This window comes from Xiphophorus hellerii, chromosome 17, assembly GCF_003331165.1.
Source record: "Xiphophorus hellerii strain 12219 chromosome 17, Xiphophorus_hellerii-4.1, whole genome shotgun sequence".
Classification (NCBI taxonomy): domain Eukaryota; kingdom Metazoa; phylum Chordata; class Actinopteri; order Cyprinodontiformes; family Poeciliidae; genus Xiphophorus; species Xiphophorus hellerii.
Window position 1 is genome coordinate 8,088,149 of NC_045688.1, and position 22,295 is coordinate 8,110,443.

At 37.6% G+C, this 22,295-nt stretch overlaps 3 protein-coding genes across 4 annotated transcripts in view; 1 reads left to right on the forward strand and 2 right to left on the reverse strand.

The window, feature by feature from the left end:
- Nucleotides 1-241: 241 nt before the first annotated feature.
- Nucleotides 242-20,710, reverse strand: LOC116737003 (UPF0577 protein KIAA1324-like). Its single transcript, XM_032589940.1, has 23 exons — nt 20,696-20,710; nt 16,710-16,959; nt 13,914-14,034; nt 13,654-13,843; nt 13,227-13,374; nt 13,055-13,144; nt 12,121-12,226; nt 11,895-12,044; nt 11,147-11,235; nt 10,865-11,045; nt 9,569-9,697; nt 8,483-8,573; nt 7,078-7,180; nt 6,111-6,248; nt 5,761-6,033; nt 5,408-5,581; nt 4,548-4,737; nt 4,380-4,476; nt 4,212-4,313; nt 3,529-3,655; nt 3,282-3,460; nt 1,949-2,111; nt 242-1,330 (listed from the first exon to the last, which is right to left on the reverse strand). The coding sequence occupies exons 2-23, from the start codon at nt 16,842-16,844 to the stop codon at nt 1,259-1,261; spliced, it is 3,048 nt and encodes a 1,015-aa protein (XP_032445831.1). The 5' UTR covers nt 16,845-16,959; nt 20,696-20,710; the 3' UTR covers nt 242-1,258.
- klhl42 (kelch-like family, member 42) lies at nt 18,562-22,261 on the forward strand. The gene is made up of 3 exons (XM_032589961.1): nt 18,562-19,677; nt 19,782-19,975; nt 20,734-22,261. The coding sequence occupies exons 1-3, from the start codon at nt 18,914-18,916 to the stop codon at nt 21,186-21,188; spliced, it is 1,413 nt and encodes a 470-aa protein (XP_032445852.1). The 5' UTR covers nt 18,562-18,913; the 3' UTR covers nt 21,189-22,261.
- itfg2 (integrin alpha FG-GAP repeat containing 2) overlaps nt 21,119-22,295 on the reverse strand; it is a 57,796-nt gene continuing 56,619 nt past the window's right edge. For both annotated transcript variants that reach the window (XR_004342718.1, XR_004342719.1), the window contains one exon: nt 21,119-21,231. The gene's annotated coding sequence lies outside the window, so the exon portion shown is untranslated. The remainder of the gene's footprint in view (nt 21,232-22,295) is intronic.

Consider the following 22,295-nt stretch of genomic DNA (forward strand, 5'->3'; position numbering starts at 1 on the left):
AATAAGTGAAATGACCACACCACAATATCCCAATGACTATAAATTTAAATTCTTCTGGTCCTATGCTAATAAAATATGTCTAACATTAATCAACGAGTAAAAATATTGATTTCAAAATTCCCAGACTTTATTAAAAAAAAAATGCTTAGAACATCAGACAAATAAGTTCTAGCGTACTATTCTTCTGAGATAGTTTTCCTTCAAAAAATGAAAGGTTATTTAAAAAATCTTACTTTTTTTGTTTTTTTTACTACCCAGAACTTGGATATTACATTCAGCAAATTTGGTTTTACTTCCTGGAGATTACAGGCTACTAAACAAGATTAATCTTTTAAACTTTTTAAGTTAGTCCTCTGCAATTGTCAATATGTAATGTTTAAAAGTGCAAATATTGAGTCTATTTATAAGTTTTCTAGACTTGAGGATCTTTACGTCTCGGAAATTAGCTTCTATAAAACAAAAGGCTTTTTCCAAAACTTATTATACTTTAATACTGTAATTTTTCTGGAACTAGATTCAAATTTATTGGAGCTCTAATAGTTTTTACAAACATGTGATACTGGAAGTGACCTGAAAACTTAATACCAAAGTAAAAACAATGATCATTCATCTTTTCCAGGAACGAAAAGTGTCCAAATTTATGAGTGCGTACCAAATGATTTTGAAAAGCAGATTATTTGGTTATTCATCTACAATCATTTTGTCTTATTTTAAACATTGGAAGCGAGAAAACAAGGATTTTAAAGTCCCAGTACAGTCAAATCCAGGATCATTAATAACCACAGGATTGAGTAAAATATCACAAAACGCAGGTTTTTGCTCTGGTTAAAGGGGCAGCTAAATTAATAAACATTTTCTAAACACTTTTCAAAAACTAATCTGATGTTACTGAAAAAAGAACAAACAAAATGCATTAAAATTAAGTTTTATAAACAGTTTTTCTACAAAGTTCGACTCCATTCACTGGATAATATTGAAGGACATTAACTTGAGAGACCTTCTAATAAAGTCAAACAGGACTTTAATAAACGTTCTTTATCATAGCAATATAAATACATAACCCTGAACAGAAAATAAATAAAATACAAAACGTACAAAAAACATTAAGATGACGTTTGTTTTTTGGTGCAGTTTTTGAATCCATGGAGTTAAACTGTGGGGGAAAATTACGATGTATTATCCAGGCTGTCTGCAGTTCAATAGCAAAAAAGAGACACAGGACTCTGGACAGCGAACGCATCACCGTCCATCAGGAAACTTATCCCAGGACCCATCGATCGGCATGGGAGGAGTTCAGCTGCACCGACTCGCTGCTCTCCCCGCCCTCATGCTGACAAACACAAAACAAATCAGATGAATAAAGCAAGAAAAAAAAACCTTTCCAACTGGCGTCATTTTTCCCACTTAAAACATTAAAACACAAATCATTTTTTGTGTAGTTTCTAGTGCAAATATATTACTACACTTGAAATAAGTCAAAACTAGCTCAGAGGTAACATTTCAGTAAGACACAGGAGCTTGTTTAAGTAAATAATTGTTTAATATGAATGAAAAGTAGTAGCTATAAGTAAAATAATCTGCCAAGATGGGAAAAATATCTTGTTCCATTAACATTTTATTTCACTAATAACTACAACCTTTTCATCAATATTAAGGAATTATTGACGTAAAACAAGCTTCTATATCTTAGAGTAGCATAGCATAGCTTAGCATAGCATAGCATAAAGTAAAGCCTGTCCAAAGAACAAATAAGCATCATAAGACATGGGTAGACAGGTGCCTGAGTCTGAGAGGTGCTGCTCTTTCATTAAATGAGAAAAATAATTTTCTTGCTGAAAAGTTACTTTTAAGTTAGTTTTGTCTCATTTCAGGTGTGCTAATATGTTAGCACTGGAAGCTAGGCCAAAAACCTTGCTGAGATTTTGTTTTTTTCTGTGTTTGTGCCCACCTTGTTGGCGATGGCCCTGAGTTTCCCCAGCAGGGAGGGTTTCTGGGTGTAAACCACGTCGTCTTCGGCCTCCTCTCCTTCCGCCAGTGCACAGCTGTCTGCAGCTGGAAGCTCACACTCCTTGTTGGCGGACATCACCAGACGAGAGTATTTATACTCCAACCTGGACACAAACATCGCTGGGACTTTGAGCACTGGGCAAATTTTAAAAAACCATGAATTTATCTGATAAAATCATTTTAAAAAACTAATATTTCTACATCCAGATTAAGTGTTTCTAGAAATTGAATGTATTTCCAATCCTTTTAAAAAGATTTATTTCATAAATATTAATTTTGAAATAATTTTTTGATCTATAGATTTGTTGCATGCAATTATGAATGTAACATTTTATTACAATATTTTGTGGCGCTATCATGATAAAGAGAAATGCTCATGATAAATTATTTGATTACTTATTTTTCTAGAGTGAATTCATGGCACAAACAAATATTTATCTTGAAAAGCATTCCCATTTGAAATCGGCTTCTTAAAGAATTCTGATTTAAAAAGCTTAACCGCAAATATTAATTGCATTCAACCATATTTTCAAACTTTTTTTATAAATTATTTTATAAATTATTTATTTCACATAGTAAAAATGACATTTCTGATGTCAGTTTTTAAAAATAATTTAAACATTGTTAATTGAAATTTATTGAGATGACAAATAAAAAAAAATTATATGAAATTTTAATAATAAATCAAATTAATCTATAAAAAGTGTAATAATTTAAATAAATAATTATTAAATGAAGTACCTTACACAATAAACGACAAAAACTACATTAAATTAGTGTGTAAAATTTAAACAATATTTTTTAAAAAAGATTTTAAAAATTACTTTTCTCAATTTAAAATAAAAAAAATTGTTTTTTGACCCTGATTAACACATCAGTGAAGTATATTTATTTGTATTTATTTATTTTTTAAATGTATTTCTGGGGATGTTTTTTGCAGCAGCCCTCCTCTATCCTGTCTGGAGTAAAACACTTTTTACCAAATACTGAAAAAACAGGGGAAAATGAAAGTAAAGAAATAAATGTTTTGTCATATTTATTGTCCCAGTATGCAGTTTATCTAAACGGCTTCAACTCTGTCTATTCTAAATAAAGAGTTTCCGTTACATGAAGAAATATGTTTGTTTTCAGCTCTATGTTGCAGAGTTTTTCAGGTAAAATAAAACCAGACAGTAATAGTGACTCAGCTGCCGTCCGTCTCCACCGTCATTACATCAAATTCCTCTGTAAGTAACGTCTGAGTCATTTAATGGGCCTGTTGCAGGTGTTCCCACCTCTTGTTTTTCTTCCAGAAGTAGAAGGTGAGGGAGACGAGCAGCACGGCGACGAAGGCTCCGACGCCGAGCCCGACCTTCAGCCACAGAGCGATGACCTCGCAGGGGGCGGAGCTTCGAGAAGGCAGCGCCACGCCTTTGGTGCACAGCTTCGGTTCGTTCCACACGTACAGCGTTTCCTGAAAGAAAGTTGAGATTAACTCTTGGGAGACGTTAATCTGCCAGATTAAAATGTTTTCTCTGCTACCTGGATTCCCCCCCTGCAGGCTCCCTCTATCAGGTGGTAGTCGGCCTCGGTGCAGCGCGGACAGGCGCTGGCGCTGTGCCACAGGAAGTGAAACGTGCATCCGTCACACGTTCCTGCAGGACAGGAGCTGCACAAATCCAGTCAGGGTGAAAAAGGGCCTTTCCTTTTTTAACATAAATCTCTAATATTCAACTATTTAGTTTGGGAAAATCAACCTAATGTTGTTGGTGTTTCTGTAGAATGTAGGTTCAGGAAACTCAATGCTGAACATCAGATTCAAGAAAAGTATTTAACAGTTTAAAGCTGAAATTATTCAAATTTCAGCCTCTAAGACAAATTTCCTAATATTATTACACAGAATTAAACCAAGGATTGAAACACAGACATGATCATAACATAATATTATATTATATATATATATACATATATAAACTGTATATAGTGTAATTATTTCTCCTCATTTGGCATTTTCTTAAAGCTGTTAAGCTTTTTAAGTCCAATTGAAAACTTGTGTTTTAACATTATTTTCAACTCGAATGTGTTGATGCTTAAATTTTCAAGTTTTTATTGCTAATAAGTAAAAATATTTTACGAGAAAAAATCTCAATGAATCTATGGTAGCTGTTCTGCAGTGGACAAATGGATGGATGGAAGGAACCGGGTCAGAACCGTGTCGGCTGTACCTGGGCACAGAAAGTTCTCCTCTGTCTGACGCTTCCGGGTCACAGCGAACCGTGATGACTGAACTTCGACCCTGATCACAGGACGCCGTCGCCTGCGTTGACCTGAAGGAAAATCTCATTACACCAAGAACCAACCAGGACAAATAAAAATCGCCTGTCTGTCTCCACCTGTAGAAGAAGTTGATGTCCGGAACGTCGTTTGGATTTTCTGGGAACAGATCCGGTTTGGCGTTCACTCCGCTGAGAACCGTGTCCACTGTTGCTCCTGCAGAGAAGTACGGGTCAGATCAGCTTTCACCAGCAGGGGGCGACATAAAGCAGACCAACAGTTTCTACCTATGAATGTGTCAGCCAGGCTGATGGACTGGGAGGAGATGGCCATCCTGAAGCCCCGCCCATCTCCTGGGATGATGGTCGACTGGCACAGGAAGCTGTCCACCGTGTTGACGAACTGAGACAGGTCACTCTGGTCGTCTTTGCTGGACACGTCGGTGACGTTATCGGTGCAGACGGCAGCTCGTTTTCCCTGAGAAGGAAACGGAAACAGCACTGTTTCTCTATTTTTATCGTTCGGTTTTTATTCTATAAACACTGGTGCTCCCAGAAAATGTTCATAGATGAGGCCAGTACAAATTCAATGGGGCATAAGTAATAATTGTTAAAAAATTATTTAATTCCATTTTTCATATTGTATTTATTTATTTATAAGGTTTTTACATGTTTGTCTTCATAGAAGAAGATGACTTTAGGGCTGTCAGGGCTGTCACTTTTTAAGAACTAGGGGAAAGGATTAGGAGCACTGAAAAAAAAGATACTGACTTTAAAGTCCAAATTTTAAAGGAAAAAAAATGAATACTAAAGAAAAAATAAGAATTCTGAAGAAAAAAAAAATTCTGAAGAAAAAAAAAAGAATTCAGAAGAAAAAAAGTCAGAATGTTGAGAATAAAAAACAAGATTCTGAGGGGAAAAACGTCAGAATTAGTTTTTTAATGGTCCTAATCCTCTTCCGTACTAATAACCCCATGAGGGTGCCACTGCTTTTAAATACTTGAAATAGTGAAGTGTTTTATTTTTTTATAATAATTTATAGAAAATGTGGATTCTGTATATAAAACTGTGTTTCTAAATGCTTCGTATTTTAGGAATTAAATAACTTAGACAAACGTACATAGGACTAATCTTCAGAGATCAGTTACCTCGTGGCCACAGAGGCTCACGTTGAACAGGTGTAGATACTTTGTGCCTTTAGAGGTGAAACTTGGCCCCAATATCAGCAAAGCCACATTACTCATGGGGCTGAGGTCAAAGGTCAGCGTTCTGTTGTTCTCAGTGTGGGTGTAAAAGCAGTTGCTGAAGCAGCGGGAATGCTCCTGAAAGAAACAACAGTTTTGATAATAATCCAGTTGATCTTTTTGTCAGTGTCTCTGTTAGTTTCACTGTAAAAGTCAAATTTACATTTGGAATCACATATTTATAATACAAACACTGTAAAACACAAGCAAGAAGAACCAGAGTCCCAGTCCAGACTGGGATTACTGGACCTCTGTACCTTGTTGCTGATGCTTCCTGGTCCACAGGCGATGCAGGCGTCCTGGCCGTAGGTGTGCCGCCCAGCCAGGTGTGTGTTGGCCGGACACTCCTGGCACCTGTTGGTCTCCCGGTCGATGAAGAACCCGGCGGGGCAGGGAACGCAGGAAGAGCCGGCGCGCTGCGAGTTCTGCGGGACGAGAGCGCAGGCCCGGCATGCCGACGCCACCCCGTCCAGGACGTTTGTCACCTTGATGGAGTAGATCTTCACCGTGTCGCTGACGTAACGGCGCACCTGAGGGTTTAACCCGCTGGTTTTAAAGAAGCGATGGAAAAGGTTGGAGGGGTTTTGTTGTTGAAGATTTTACTCACATCCATAGCGTGGCTCGTCCTCTGAAAGGCCCAGGTGTACGTCACAGAGGCGTTTCTCGTCATGCTGTGGGAAAACGCCTGCTTCCCCTTACTGCCCTCCCAGGACTCCACCACTGTGGTGCTCTTCCTGTTCACATCCTGCAGGGGGCGCCCAAGACAAAACAGAGAAAAACTCACAAAGTGCTCATTTCTTCTCCTAGGCAACATGTTTGTTTTTTCTTTTGTGTTTCCTCTCAGTAATGTACTTGTCAGTTCATGTGGCATCTTGAATACTGAACGTCTTTCTGCTACAATTAAAGGTTTTTGTCAAGTTTTTTTCACCTATATTGATATTTTGTTAGCAATGGTACCCACAAATTTTACTGAAGTAATAGTAGAGTAACTTCAACATACTTTTACTCAAGAAAGAGAAAAAAGTATCTGGTAAGTAGTCTATTCAAGTACTGAGTAACTAATCAAAATATCAATTATTTAATAGTTAAAAATTACATAATCAAACAGACCAATATATAAAGTTAAACAGAAATGTTGGTATTTTAATTCATATAAGTAACAAAAAATAAAGTTAGGCTAAAGAAAAATTTTCCAAATCAGTTTCTTTCAATATGAAACTGAAAAACTGGTACATTTTTGGTTAAAACAAAAAAGAGTAGAGATATTTTGTAATAAAATTACTAAAGTAAAAGTAAAAAGAACAGTGTCGTAAAAATACTAAAAAACTACTAAAAGTAATTTTTTAAAAAGTTACTCGTAAATGCAATTGAGTAAAAGTAACTAGTTACTACTCAATTCTAATTGTTAGTGAGATATCTAAAGGTTTTTATCTTTTTCTTTCGGAAGCACCTCAAACTTTTGTGCTGAATGCAAAAGCAAAACAGATTTATTGCGAGGGAACACAAAAGAATAAAATTCTCCATGTCCACTAGGGGGCTCTGTAATTTCTGCCAACACACACTGAGACACACACCATCATGAAGTAGAGCTCACAGTCAGCAGAGCAGATCGTCTCGAACACAAATGTGATTTTTCCGATCTCTCCACCGGTCATCCCTGAGAGCGACGCCGGCACCCTGAAACCAAAAACAAGCAGAGATGTTATGCAAACATTGTAGGTTTGAAACGATTAATCGATGACTGAAATCAACTAATTTAGTAATCAATTAATCATTAACTAAAAAAAAAAAAAGATAATTTGCTGAAAAACTAACACATTCAAAGCAGTTATTAAGCCAAAACTGAACAAAAAAATCTAAACATTTTGCAATTAAGATAAAACAAAACTTTTGTTGGTAAATATGTTTTACCCAAAACTCCTTAAGTGGCAGTTTTAGCTTCACTCAGTTCAAATTCCATTACAAACAGTCTATCCAATTATTAATTAATAAAAAAACCCCAGATCAGCCATAAACTTTATTGATGTTAAAGAAAGAGCAGAGTTTTCACATGTTGATATTAGAAATATTGTTTTAGCTGCAAATGATTGAGTTTTCCCTCAAAGAATGCTTTGTTACTGCATTTTAGGCAAAAAAAAATGTTTACTTTCTTATTTAAAAAAGTGTTTAATATATCTCTAATACTATGTAAAAAAAAAAGTTTAAGTGGTTGAATTAAATATCTGCAAAATGCGCTAGGTTATTTTATCCGATTAATCGATTAATCATCATAACAACTGTTAGTTACAACCCTAAAACAGTTAATGTGTCACCACTCAGCCAGTTAAATACATAAAATAAAGCAAAAGTTTCAAGTTGCCTTTAATTTCTTTGCATTTTCCTTCAGGAACTCAAATAGATGATTCAAAGTGGATTTTATTTTAAAAAATTCAAGTTTCTAAGTAAAAGTAAAAAGTAGCCGTGCATGAAATTAATCTAGTAAGAGTAAAAAAGTGTTTAGTAAAACGTCTGATCAAAATATCAATCATTTAATATTTAAAAATTACATAATCAGATGGACCAACGTATAAACTTGTGTGTAAATTTTGGTATTTTAAAAATGTCAAAATGAAAATAATTTATATAAATAAAATCAGGCAAAAGAAACGTTTTCTTGTTAAAACTTATGAAGCTGTAACAAAAACTGTCTTTGGTGAATGTTTGGTTAAAACAAATTTTTTCTTCATTCAGTGAAGAACAAGTGAAGCAGGTAGAGGATTCAGAAATGTTAGCAACTAAGCATAGCGAGACTTTAAGATAAAAAGAAAGCTCTAACTTTTTTTCCAAAATGTTACTCAACTAAGTTTAACTGGTTACTTCCCAACTGCGTACCAGACTGAAGTAGAAAGGGAAAAATGGTGAAGTTTGACTATGAAATGGGGGTAAGAACTGGAAAAGAGGTGAATTAACCCAAAGTTATAAAATATAACGATAACTTACTTAAATCCAGGAACAGTGAGACTGAGGATGAGGTAGTCGTTGTCCGAACTTCCTGCCCCGCTGCGGATGTGATCTCCAGCGACCTCCCATCCTGACAAACAGGGTCCATCATGCTTAACTTTACTGAACGTAGTGTAATAAACAAATATACACACAAAATAATGTTTAAGACGGACATTGTTGAGTAAATGTTTGATTCACGAGGGAGAAAATGTACAACAGCTTTGATTTTAATAGCTTAAACTCTGTATAAATAGTTTTGTTGATTCTTCATAAAACATATTTTAAAATGTATTTTAATTCCAATCTAGAATATTTGTTATAAATAATTGAGGCAGATAATAGAAGTCGGTAAGAGTTAAATGTTTTAAATGCAATTTAATTGATAAAAAGGTAAACAGAATGTTTTTATCTAATGGGAAAAAGTAACTTTGACCTTTTTCACATTTTATTTCACTTTTTGTCACATTTCAAAACACAACATTCAATCTGTTTTATGGGATTTTATGACCTAATTTTCCACCTAAATACACAGGATGGGCAAGGAAACTATTGATCAGTAAACAGAACAAGAATTTTTTGTGAACTCTAGAAGTAAAAAGAAAGAAAGAAAAAAAGAAATCCCAGAGTTTCCTCCAGTGTATTATAAGCCTGGTGGGCCACCAGGCTTTACTGTTTCCCCACCAGGCTAATAAATGCTTATTTACTTAAGTCTTTTTAAAATGTTTGGATTTTTTAAGACTTTATAGTTTATGTTCAGATATTAATCTTCCAATCTTCCGATAACACATAATTATCTAGTAATATTTTCAAATTTCCTGTCAACTAAACCTATTTTAACTCAAAAACACAACGAGCCGCTGGATGAATGACTGCTGTAGCGCCCTTGAAGCCACAAGATGTCCTATTTTAAGTTTCTCAGAAACCAGAACAGAAATAAAGATAAAGAGCAATGTTGGAAGAAAACCTACTGGAGGTTGTAAAAGCCTGGAAACTGAGAAGAAGGACAACAACCCTGAGTTTGAACCATTTTGCAAAGAACTGGAAAAGATGTTGGTAGAGAAAACCGGGTGTTGATTTTCTCACCGTTCATATCGTCACATTTGGAGTTCCCCACGTTGAAGCAAGACGTCTTCATGTTGGACGGCAGCACGTTCCACCATTTGTACTCGTAACCCAACACGGGTTCGGTGCCTGCAGGACACTCGACGCACGCTGAAACCCAAATATGAGATCTAAAAATCAATTCAGGCACACAATGATAAAAAGCTGCAGGCTGCAAAGCTGTTTGAACAGAAATATTCTGTTCAGAGGAGGATTAACCATCTGTGTCAACAGTTTAATACAAGGGATGGATAGAGAGGCTTTTAGTTATACATACAGAGGTGGGTACAGTAACCGAAACCATACTCAAGTAAGAGCAGAACTACTTCAATATGCAGCTCTGGAAAAAATAAGAGCCCACAGCACTGAACCCTATTGAAAACCTCCAGGTTATTCCATCAAATATTAATTTCTGAACTCTTCCTGAGTACATTAGTATTGTTGTTTCTAAATTAATATGAATTTGTTTTCTTTGCTTTATTTGAGGTCTGAAATCACTGCACCTTTTTTTATTTTGACCATTTCTCATTTTCTGCAAATAAATACTAAATTTTTGCTTGGAAATTCAGAGACATGTTGTCAGTAATTCATAGAATAAAAGAACAATGTTCATTTTACTCAAACATAAACCTATAAAAAGAAGTAAAATCAGAGAAATTGATCATTTTAAGTGGTTTCTTAATTTTTTCCAGAGTTGTATTTTTAGTCAAGTAATTTAAAAAGTAGCCATCCAAGAAATGACTCAAGTATTTGGTAACAAGTCTACTTTAGTTCTCAAGAACTGATCAAATTATCAATCATTTAATATTTTAAAATTACATCATCTGATGGGCCAAAATATAGTTAAGTGGAAATTTTGGCGTTTCCAGGATGAAAATTACAATAATTCTAAGTAAAAAATAACAGAACATTTTTCCAAATCAGTTTCTTTCAATAAAAAACTTATAAAACTTTAACAAAAACTTCAGGTGTGTTTGTGTCTGGTGAAGTTTTGGTTAAAACATGTTTGTTTTTCATTCAGTGGGTAGAAAATCCAGAACTTTTACTCAAGTAAGAGTAGAAATGCTTCATAATAAATTTACTCAAGTAAAAGTAAACAGTACAGCGTAGTGAAAATACTCTTAAAGGTAAATGTTTTCAAAAAAGTTAGTTGAGTAAATGTGATTGAATAAATTTAACGAGTTATTTCCCAACTCTGATTATATATCAGTGCAGGGAAAATCTGGCTCACAGTAACAGCAGAGATAATTGTCCCCGACATGTTTTTATTTTTTTTACCGTAGATGCCGTCAGAGTGTGTTCCAGGTGGGCAGGGCAGACAGGTGGAGTCGTTGCTGTTGTAGTATCCAGGGTTGCAGGGCGGGCACGGCTCTCTCTGTCCGGTCGCAGGCAGCTTGACGGCCCCCGTCACGTTCTCCACGCAGATTTTTGGCTCCACCCATCGATACAGCACCTGTGTCTGGAGCCGAAACAGACGGAGGGCACGGATGATAAAACCCAGAACCTGTTTGTTGGGATTTTGCTCATGTTGGTGTGTGGATGAAATGTGAAACCTCTGACCTTTCCCTCGCTGTCGCAGGCTGTGTGAATCTGGAAGTAATCTTTCTCTGAGCACGGCGGTCTCACCTTACATTCAGCCCAGCCCTCATCTGAACAAAACACACTCACAAATTAATCACTGCTAGAGACGAAACACTAAAACAAAACAAAAAAATCAGCAGCTTGAACGGACTTTGGTTGTTATTTTTTTTGATAACATACAATCATTCCCACTTCTCTACCTGTTAAAATGACACTACAATAAATAATTTACACCTTTAATGTGAGATTTATTCCATGAAAAGTAAACGATTCGGGTTGAAATGCAAATGACAAACAAGACTTAATAACCTGATTGAAAAAGTAAGCACACACCAAAAGTGAAATTATCATGAAATGTGACAAATGTATTTTCATCTTAAAAATATATATATTGTAAAGTTTTGGCTAAATTACTGCTTTGAATTTAAAGCTATTTACAGTAAAAGGCCTTTTTTGAGCGTGTATAATCCAGTTAGTGATTAATTGACTACTAAATCAGTTAACGGTTATTTGTATAATTGATTAATCACAATTAATCAGAATTATTCGCAATTAATCGGGATCAATCCCGATTAGTACGATTAATCGTGATTAACCCGATTAATTGTTCCAGCCACAGATTAAAGTGGATCCCCAACTCTAATCTGAATGTGAATAGTGTTAAATTGGATGGATTGGATTTGGATCTGTCTATGTTTATGTGCTCTTTCGTTCTCTGTGTACGTACGTGAGTAGTAGTGTTCAGGGCAGGCTGAACAGGCGGACGCTCCCTTTCCAGAGTAAGTGTTGCTAGGACACGCTTGGCAGGATGAGGAACCGGGCATCGGGCTGAACCAGCCGGGCCGACATGGAAAACACTCAGACGTGTAGGCGACACCTGCAGCAAAATATTCAACTGAGCTTCTCAAGATTCTGGTATTTTAATTTGTCACAAGAGCACAACTTAATTTTACCCTCTATTTGGATGTTCTTCAGCAGAACCGGTTTCACCATCTTCCCTCCCACCAGTATCCCTGTCGTTCTCCAGTACAGGATGTTTGTGCCCGACTTCAGGCTCACCTGAACAAGAGACGCTCTGTGAGGAAACAGAATCCTACCAAGTATTTCTGGTCCAGTTTAGTTCACTTGAAATAAGACAAAACCAACTTACAAGTAACTTTTCAACAGGTGTAAGTTAATAATTACTTAATATTGATGAAAAAATACTAGTTAAACAGGCAGATTATTTTACTTAGAACAAGACGTTACGAGTGATCAACTTGCTACTTATAACCCTAATGCTAATGTTAGCATCTTAGCTAATTTTGATATAAAACTCAAATTTAAACTGAAATAGAGTTAATTAACATGCGAGTGACAATCCATATTTTTAGGTTTAATTAACAGTTAAATAATTTGCCAGTGGAACTAGTACTTTTTAATCAATATAAAGGAATTCTTTACTTAAATTAAGCTCGTATATCTTGCTGAAAAGCTATCTGTAACTTAGCTTTGTCTTATTTCAAGTATACTAAAAGCTAGACCATAAATTATTGACTTAAAACAAGCTCCTATTTCTTGGAATAGAATAGAGCATATTTGTTAGCATCCCAGGGGGTAAACTGACATCTGACATTTCAGTACAGCCCATCCAAAGAACAAAAAACAAACGTGAGACATGGGTAGACAGAGCTGCCTGAGGCTGCAGCTATGGGAGACGCTGCCATTTCATTAGATGAGAAAATTCATAATTTTCTTGCTGAAAAGTTACTTGTCACTAAGTTTTGTCTTATTTCAAATATACTAAGATGTTTTCACTGGAAACTCGATCAACTATATTGTTAAGATTTTGTGTTTTTACAGTGTAAAACATTCCATTGACACGAACCATCAGAACCATGGACTTACTGTATGGGTTCCCCATTCTCCACTGCTAGTGACTTTAATCCACTTCTGGTCGTCAGTCTGGGACATTTCTTGGCATTGCTCGTTCTGGACCTGAACACACATTCAGAATCCTGAGCCCTGCATCCTTAGAATCAGAGAACGTCACCTTCTAGATGTTGGTAGCATTGCTTACATAAAACTCAAAGAAAATGTTGTTGTCTGGATACTGATAGTTGAACGAGACGGATCCTTGTTTTTCCAGATGGACGGCGTAAACTAGGGACACTGTGCATTCGTCACGGTTGGACTCCAGGTACACACCCTGCGGCGTCCATGATGAGCTGCAACAACAACACAGTAATCATAAACTTAATTTTTCTATGTTTAAAGGAGACCTATTATGCTTTCTTGAACAGGTTAGGATATGTCTATGAGTGTTCTAAAACATGTTTGTTGCAGTTTTGCATAAAATTAAAAAAATAAAACAATTAGGTGGAATATTTTAAGTGCTTAGGATGTTTTCAAAAGCAGTTGAGACCTAAATGGATGTACAAAAATGCGTAAAAAGTTAATTTTGCATAATATATCAAATTGAAAACACCTTTAAATGTTGTTGTTACCTGTTACAGGCCTGAATGTCCTCTCCATTTGGCCCAGGGTCCAAAAAGCTGGCCAGGCTGGTGAAGCCCGCAGGAATGGCGTCCCATTGGTCGAACCTCAGTCCGCTGCCCAGAGAGTAAGAACCGGCTGCACAGGGCGTGCACAACTGGGACGACATCTCCAGAAACATCCCAGCCGGACAGGAGAAGGCTGAAAAAAATATGAAGGTTATCTTTATGTGAATACAAAACAAGTTTGAAGAGGAAAAACTGAAGCTCACAGCAGTCTGTTCCTCTGGTTGGAGAGGGGAGGTCCGAACAGGAGCCTGGACTGAGCGGGATGGCGACCCGCCATCTTGACCCGGTGCTGTCACACTCTGTGTACTGGTAGTAGTAATCTCCCTGTGGAAACCACACGTAAAAACATAAAACGATCAATGATCCGTCCACTTTTAGCCGAGTTAGCAGAGCAGGTATGCGGAGATTTGAAACGTATGCCTTAAAACTCTTAAAGACAGAACGTGTCAGCGACGATCCAGCCAAATTTGCAGTACCGTAATTCCGCCACACTTTGCGCTGTCTTAAAAAATCCCAACGGTTTATGAAAGGGGAGACGTTGCGCTTTCCAAGCAATATGGGGTTATTACGGTAATTTCACTCCCGCCATTGCAAGGAGCATGAAGAAGCATTCTTTTAATAGACGGTAAATTGTGAAAATAACCGCTAGATATTGAAAGTTCCAGTTGTTACGGAGAAATGGGCAAATATATTTACTCACAGGACATTTAAAGAACTTCGTACAATTAAAATAAGCAAAAATATCCAGGGGGAGATTTGAAATTTAGTCCTGAAAGGGCACCAACTTTAGAAAGAAGAAAACATCATGCTAATCTAAGACTTTATAGTCCCAGTTTCTAGAAAATCTTTGTTTGCACTTCAAATTAAAACTCTGCTTTAATTCTAGAGAGAAATTGCTTTTTTTTTTTTTTTTTAAGCAAAGCATTAATTATGAACTTTCTGGTTGTTTACATATTCAGTAACAGACTGAGAGAGATTTGGAGAACAACCCTGGAAACATGTAGTAAGATAATAGTATGCATGACCAAATGTTTAGAAAAGCTGATCATACAAAAAAAAAATCATGAATGGCCTTTGGTGACTGACCCTGATCACCATGGCAACCAGCAGTTGGAGCTCTAATGGGTCCATCAAGAGCATGACTGCAGGTCAATGGGGTTCTTGTCAAGGACGGTTGCTTGTCGCTCGACATGTAAACTCACTGAACATTTTCTGAAATACTCTCTGACCCAACTCTAACTGGTTGTAGCAAAACTAATTTTCAAAACTTTTTTCCCCATTTTTTTTCTCCGAAGAGTTTTTGCGGCGCCAGTGGCTCGTGTTTTTTGCGACAGTGGGCAGACAGGAAGGAGGGTGAGGAGAGGGGGGAGGACATGCGGCAAAGGTCGCCGGGACCGGGAGTCGAACCCGCGACGTCCACGTCAAGGACTAAGGCCTCCAAACGTGGGACGTGCTAAACAAATGTATTCTGATTGCAGGATTTGTGAAAACTTTGCAACAAATCTTTGAAAATATTGAACTACATTCCAAACAAATCAAGGAAATAAAAATAATGGTAATAAAAAAACACAGCTGATTTCATTTTGTCCAATAAAACCCAAACAAACATTCAGTTTTCTATGTGTCTGACTTCCAGACTGCAGCAGAGCAGTGCTGAATATTTACTTTTCTGCTAATTAATCTGAACGTATTACAAGAATAAATGGCAAAACCTCTGCAGGGAAATTAATCAGCAAAATGGAGGCTGTTCAGAAGCAGGTCAGGTGTGAATGCATTGCCAAACGACTAAAGATCCTCGTTATTCATGGTGAACATCTGTCTCTCATCTCCAAACACAAATAATCTGAATGTCGGTTTGCTTTGAGTGTGGAAGAAGTCGAATAAACATGCTGAGAAGGCAACCTGCACTGCCTTTATGTTTATAGAGGACTGAGAAAAAGGACACAGACTAATCTGTTTCACTGGTCTCCAGGGTGATTCGGTCTGGCTGTCATGGAGACTGGAGGCAGGAAGCGAGAGGGTAAAATTTAGCTTTTCAACACACCAGTCAGGAGATTTCAGGATTTAACAAAAATATAAAAATTCAGCTGAGGATTTATTTCCTCCTGTTGGGTTCAGTTTGTTTCCACCAACAGCTGCAATGTTTACACACACAGAATAAACAGTTATTAGTGGGAAATTATAATTCTGAAATGAATATTAGAGTTTTTTTTAGAGCTGGATAATTAATCAAAAATATATTCAGCATTCTGGGAGATGCACTGCTGGGGTCTACTTTGACTAGAATCCATGAGCTCTCAGCCAATAGTGCCACAAATCGCCACTTTTACCACTCATATGGGTAGAAAGTTGCACAAAATTGCTGGTTTATGGTTTAGGATGCCATAAAATACAGATAAAATATCAAGATGACACTTTTTGCACTACTGTAAGACTACCTTCTTACCGCTTAAATTACCACATTTATTCTGGACACTGAATGCCACTTTTTAAGCTAATAGTGTTTAGTGAGGCAACCAGAACAAATGCTGTAAATTTTGCAACATTATTACACCGTATTAGATGATGTTTTCTAAAATTATGCAAGGCTCTGCCCATACTTTTCTTATCTTAGTGTGCAGACTACACTAAGTCATCACAAATCAGCTGTGCTGAAAAGAGATTTTTTTTGGGCCGATTTTATATATTCTGCAGAAAAGTGATTTATGGCAATTTTGGTCTTCCATATACTGACGCCAGCAGACCGCGTCTTCTCAGAGTGCGGCGAGTTTATGGTGAATTAAACGCCTTTTAATCCGGTCACCGAAAAGACATGAGATTTAATGAAAGGAAAACTTAATTAAGCTAATTAATTAATCGAATTAAAATGCAGTTGCTCTTGGTACATAAGCGTATGAAGGTGAATTTTAATATAAAATGTTAAATATAGGAACATGCACTTATCAGACGTGCTTGTAAAAGTCGAGTCAACGTTAGCAGATGATACTAGACAGACCCACCTTGTCGCACGGCTGCAAGTCTCCATCGGCTGATGCTGCTGATCTGTGAGCGCTGATGATGAGGAGTAGGAGCAAGAGGAGGTGGATGGAAAGGAGGCAGCGGGAGAAGCAGGAGGTGCGCACCGCCCCCCACATCCTGAGCTCGGATCACAAACAGCTGGCAGTTCGAAGCCTGGAGCCGCGGACGTGAAACAGGCCGAGCGGTGAAGGTTTGACTGCTGTCCCCGTCATTGATGCGCCTGCCGTCCTCCTGCAGCAAAACCAGCAGAACGTAAAGAGCAACAGCAGCACTTCCGGCCTGGGGTTTCAAAAATAAAAGCACCGATTTAAACTAAAATATTTGTTAATATCTACTTCTGACTAAAATATAATAACCATTATTATTATTATTATTATTATTATTATACAATATAATATACAATATATTACTGTATAATAATATATCGTAAATATATTATATACTAATATATATTATGTTATATGATATTATACTTTTGCAGTTATTATACAAGTATAATAATTACATAATAATTAGCATTATTATATAATAAAAAAGTACATAACATATTACTATACTATTATTATTACATATAATAGTGTATTATAATTATTTTTATTATGCACTTAATTTCTTTGATTTTCAATTAGAGCACATGTTTTGAGGTATTTTATTTTTATCCAATTATTTTTGGAGAATACTCTTAATTTTTTATTTTGATAGTTTTCCCCCTTTTATTTATTGTTTTAAATCAGTGCATTAATACAATTCTTCGATTATTATTTTATTATTATTATGAAATTATTATATTATTAATTTGAGGCATTTAGTTTATTTCAACCTAAGAATAAATTATGAGTATTTTTTAGTTATTAAGAATTTGTTTTATTATTGTCCTCACATTTATTCTTATGTTTGTTTTTCTGTTTTATTTTAATGTTCTTATTTTGGTTAAAAGCAGAGTATTTATGTCATTATTTACCTCCTTTAATTATTTATATTAATAAATATAATAAATTGTTAAATTAATTGGCAGAATTGTTATTAAAATTTAACGTTTAAAATCTGAAAACTTACTAGTTTCTGCTTCGGGGTAGGAAGGAAAATATTTGTACTTTTCTTTCCTAAAATCATAATATATAAAGGAATGGCAACGCCTCCTCTGGTGGCAACAGTGCATTGTACTTTAAGTTGAATTTAAAACTCATAACATAAACATGACTGAGAATAAACCACAATCCCTTTTATTTTGAAACACAACTTCCTGCCACAAGCTGGTTAATTTGTTGAAGCTTTTCTTCATCTCGTTGTTAAACCTTTTAAATCCTCAGGCTGACACCACCATTGTGATAACAAGCATTATCTTGACTGACAGCAGAGCAGCTGAGTTGATTTTAACCCTGAAGGAACTGGGATGAAAACACTGGAATATGTCAATTTTCTTCACAGCTAACAACGTAGCACAGTATGTCACTCAATTAAATCCCATTGTTGTTGTGGAAAATAGAAAAGAAAATAAATTAAGTAAGATTCATGATGTAATCATGTAAAATGTAGTTCTCTTTTGTCAACTTCACAAATTCCTTTAAAACATTATTAGGATATTTTAGTAACACAAACTGTCTCATGTAGAATTAAACCAAACTTAAATAACTTGAAATGTACTGTGTTGCTTTGCCAATTTTTTTTTCATCTATTCCATTATTTTTAGGGTTTATGATGCAACAAAGCGCTTTTTAAATCTCTGCACGTCAATTTGAAAATGAACTGCTATTCCAAAACATATCGGTAGGTGGCATCAGCGCACATGCACAGCCAGAGATCGCAGCCAATACACTAACGAGGAAGTAAAGAATCAAAACAGTTGGGGTCTTTGACAGATTTTTCCCCGAGATGGAGCTCATGAAATTTAGAAGAAAAATACATTTAAATGTCTGAAATACTGTATAATACACCGCGAATATTTTTACGGTCTTGATACACTTTTTCAGGAGAACCGACGAATGTTAACTGAGGAAAAGGCAGTTGTTGCTGTTTTACTTCTTAGCCGGTTAGCTTCCCCGTTAGCTTTTTAGCCTTTCAGGCTCGGGAGCAGCTCCACGGGGAACTATGGGATGAACATGACCATATATAGACCGGACACGGAGCTGCCCCGCCGGTGAACTGTAAACTCATCCTGGAGGCTGACAAACAGCAGGGGGTAAACATGTCAGCGGACCAGGTTATAGCCATCGTGGTGGACGACAGGACCTACGAGGTAAATAAAAAGAAGCTGATTGAGAAAAGCGACTACTTCCGAGCGCTCTACAACTCCGGGATGAGGGAGTCCACAGAGGACTCGGTCCAGCTGCAAGGGCTCAGCGTCCCGGGCCTGGAGCTGGTCCTGGAGTTCATCAACACCTCCAAAGTTCAGGTGGTCAACGAGACCCTGGAGGATCTGATCGAGACTGCCTCCTTCCTGCAGGTTACCTCCATCCTGAAGCTGCTGAGCTCAGAGATCCGGCAGGAAAACTGTGTGGAGCTGTACAGCCTGTCTGAAGTGTACGGAATCCACGATCTGAGGACCGCCTGCCTCAAGTACATGAGCTGCCACTACCACCCCATGCTGCGGCGGCCGGAGTTCAGCAGCCTGCCCCCGGCTGTGAGGGACCAGCTCCGGGAGATGCGCATGAAGGGCACCGCCACGCTGGTGGTCATCGGAGACTTCACCTGTCTGTCCTTGGATGTGCCGGATCAGGACGAGCCCTGGTCCATGCTCAGGTACGGGGAGGTGGAGCAGCGCTGGAAGCCGCTGGCCAACAACCTGCCGCCAGACATGATCAACGTCAGAGGCTACGGCTCCGCAGTCCTGGATAACTACCTGTTCATAGCGGGCGGCTACCGGATGACGAGCCAGGAGATTTCTGCGGTGCATTGCTACAACCCCTGCAGGAACGAGTGGAACCAGGTGGCTCCTCTCAACCAGAAGAGGTAGGCCTGTCACAATTAAATGAGCAATAAATCAGTTAATCGCATGATAAATTAAAACTTGCTCAATAATCTCCATTTGCATTCTTTCATGTCTTCTGATCCAGGTCCAACTTCAAGCTGCTGGCTGTCCAGGGGAAGCTGTACGCTGTGGGAGGTCAGTGTCTGGGTACAGTGGAGTGTTACGGCCCAGAGCAGGACTGGTGGACCTGTGTGTCCTCCTTGCCTGATTCTCTGGCTGAGTTCTCAGCCTGCGAGTGTCAGGGAATGATCTACGTCATGGGTGGATACACCGCAAGAGGTTGGTACCCAAAGAAATACTTAATGATTTGATGCTGATGTGTTAAAATATCTGGTCATGTCATGGACCATGTCATCTTTTTTCTCATTAAAACAACTTTTTTTCTTTGCGTTTTAAGATGTTTTCCTAGTTAAATTTTCTATTTTTTCTGCTAATATTAAGACTAAACAAAAGCCATGTAATTTTTATCATACAATTCAGAGAAGAAATAAAATATTTACTGTCATTTTGTCTTTACACGGCAAAAACAAAGTTTTACTAAGTGCTTTTTTGTCTAGTTTCTAGTGCAAATAAATTTCTACACTTGAAATATGACAAAGCTAACTTATAAGTAACTTTTCAGCCAGATATAAGAGCTAGTTTTAAGTCAATAATTCCTTTATATTGATGAAAAAGTGGTAGTTGCACATGCCGATTATTTAACTTATAAAAAGACATTTTTCCCACGTTATAAGCAAAATAATCTGCCAGTAGAACTAGTACATTTTCATCAGTATTTAAGAATTATTGACTTATATGTTGCTGAAAAGTTGCTTCTAATTTAGTTATGTCATTTCAAGTGAACTAAGATATTTGCTCTAGCAAATAGACCACAATTACTTGGTAAAATTTTGTGGTTTTGCAGTGTAGAAAAGAAAGCAAGCAGAAAAAATTAAAAAATCTGATCTGGTATGAAAAAAATTACTGGTTTTATTTCTAAGTCGTATCTCCCAGCCTTACCTGCTTATTTCTGATGCGACGTTTTTCCCTCCCGACAGACAGAAACACCAATGTGCTTCGCTACTGCCCCACCTCCGACTCCTGGTCGGTGTTCCAGACGTGTCCGGTTCACATCCGGAAGCAGCAGATGCTCTCGGTGGAGGACACCATCTACCTGGTGGGCGGCTACACCCACCAACTGGAGGCGGGGCGGCGGCAGCGGCGGCCCAGCCAGACGGAGGACGTCCTGTCGGTTCAGTCGTACAACGTGTCGACGGGGGTGTGGATCCAGCTGAAGGAGAACACGTCCAAGTCGGGTTTGAACCTGACCTGCACGCTGCACAACGATGGCGTCTACATCATGAGCCGCGACATCGGGCTGCCCACCTGCCTGGACCACCGCGTCTTCCTCAAATACAACATATTCTCTGACGCCTGGGAGGCCTTCAGGCGCTTCCCGGCTCTGGGTCAGAACATGCTGCTGTGTTCGCTTTACCTCCCCAACACGCTATGACCAGCGGCCCACCGGGACCAGAGGAACCTCCAAACGAAGCTCACTGCAGGGGAGAGAACATTCAAGAGAAATTGGACCAAACTCAGAAATCCTAATGCTTCTCCAGTCAGTGAATGCACCATAAGACGTCACTTTCATCAGCCAAACATCCGATTATTCATTTCAGTCCTTTGCTACTTGGCATTTCTGCAGTTTTGTAAATGTTTTTCACCCAAAGTAACATTTTTCCCTCAGTAAATTAGCGCAACCTTGTAGCAATTAGCATGATGCCTTTAGGGACCGGAAAAGAGCAGATTTTTGAGTTTCTGACAGCCTAAAATCAACTAACCTCTACAAACCTTTTTTTTTTAATGATCATCTCCATAATTCATCAAACCACTAAAACTGAAGATGAGTGTAAATAAAGTTTGTTTACAGACACAAAATACGGATCTGAATTTAACTGATGTTTACAGTTAACACTAAACACCAGTAAATGTTTAAACTGTAACTGTCTTAAAATATTAAAGTCTGGTTTCACATCAGAGACTCTTAACACACACAGTGTGACGTCACCTCTGATCTTAATGTAAATAATTAGTGAGCACTTGAGGCTAAAAGGAGACATTTTGAACAACATCCTGATGTTTACACTCCAAAAACGGCATTTTGCTACATGTTTTTATTTCCCCCAAAACTTTACAGCAGCATTTCGTCTGTTTATGTTCACATCTAACCAGGGACAAAGCAGCGGTTTTCGCAGACACCTTAACGAGAACGGGGGTCCTTGAATGCGTCGGGAAACAAAGTGCCTTGTTCAGTCTTATTTTTCCTGAGATACACTAAATAAACGTCCCAGATGTGCCTTCTGCAACCGCAGTGGAACCGTTGAGGGAAAAAACACAAAATGCAAGACTCCGTTACAGCGCCAGCATCTGACCAAAACTGCTGTTTTTATTTTCTATTTTTGTTGCAGCGGGTGTTTGTTGAGCAGTGAAATGAACCTCTGATCATTTTGTGTAATAAATGCAGTATTTATAGGAATTGGATTGTTGTGTTTTGGTTGGAGAATAAAGGTGATGTTCTGGGTTTGATCTCTGTTTTCTTCGCTTGTTTATAAAACAACAT

Bases quoted from the DNA above. Each gene is read 5' to 3' on its own strand.
- LOC116737003 (XM_032589940.1), bottom strand. From the start codon at position 16,844: ATGTGGGGGGCGGTGCGCACCTCCTGCTTCTCCCGCTGCCTCCTTTCC. The intron at 8,574-9,568 runs GTGAGAAAATCA...CCTGTTTGTCAG, and splicing joins CAAATGTGACGATATGAACG to GATGGGAGGTCGCTGGAGAT. The intron at 1,331-1,948 runs GTGGGCACAAAC...TGTGTTTGTCAG, and splicing joins TCAGGGCCATCGCCAACAAG to CATGAGGGCGGGGAGAGCAG.
- klhl42 (XM_032589961.1), top strand. From the start codon at position 18,914: ATGTCAGCGGACCAGGTTATAGCCATCGTGGTGGACGACAGGACCTAC. The intron at 19,678-19,781 runs GTAGGCCTGTCA...CTTCTGATCCAG, and splicing joins GCTCCTCTCAACCAGAAGAG to GTCCAACTTCAAGCTGCTGG. The intron at 19,976-20,733 runs GTTGGTACCCAA...CCCTCCCGACAG, and splicing joins GGGTGGATACACCGCAAGAG to ACAGAAACACCAATGTGCTT.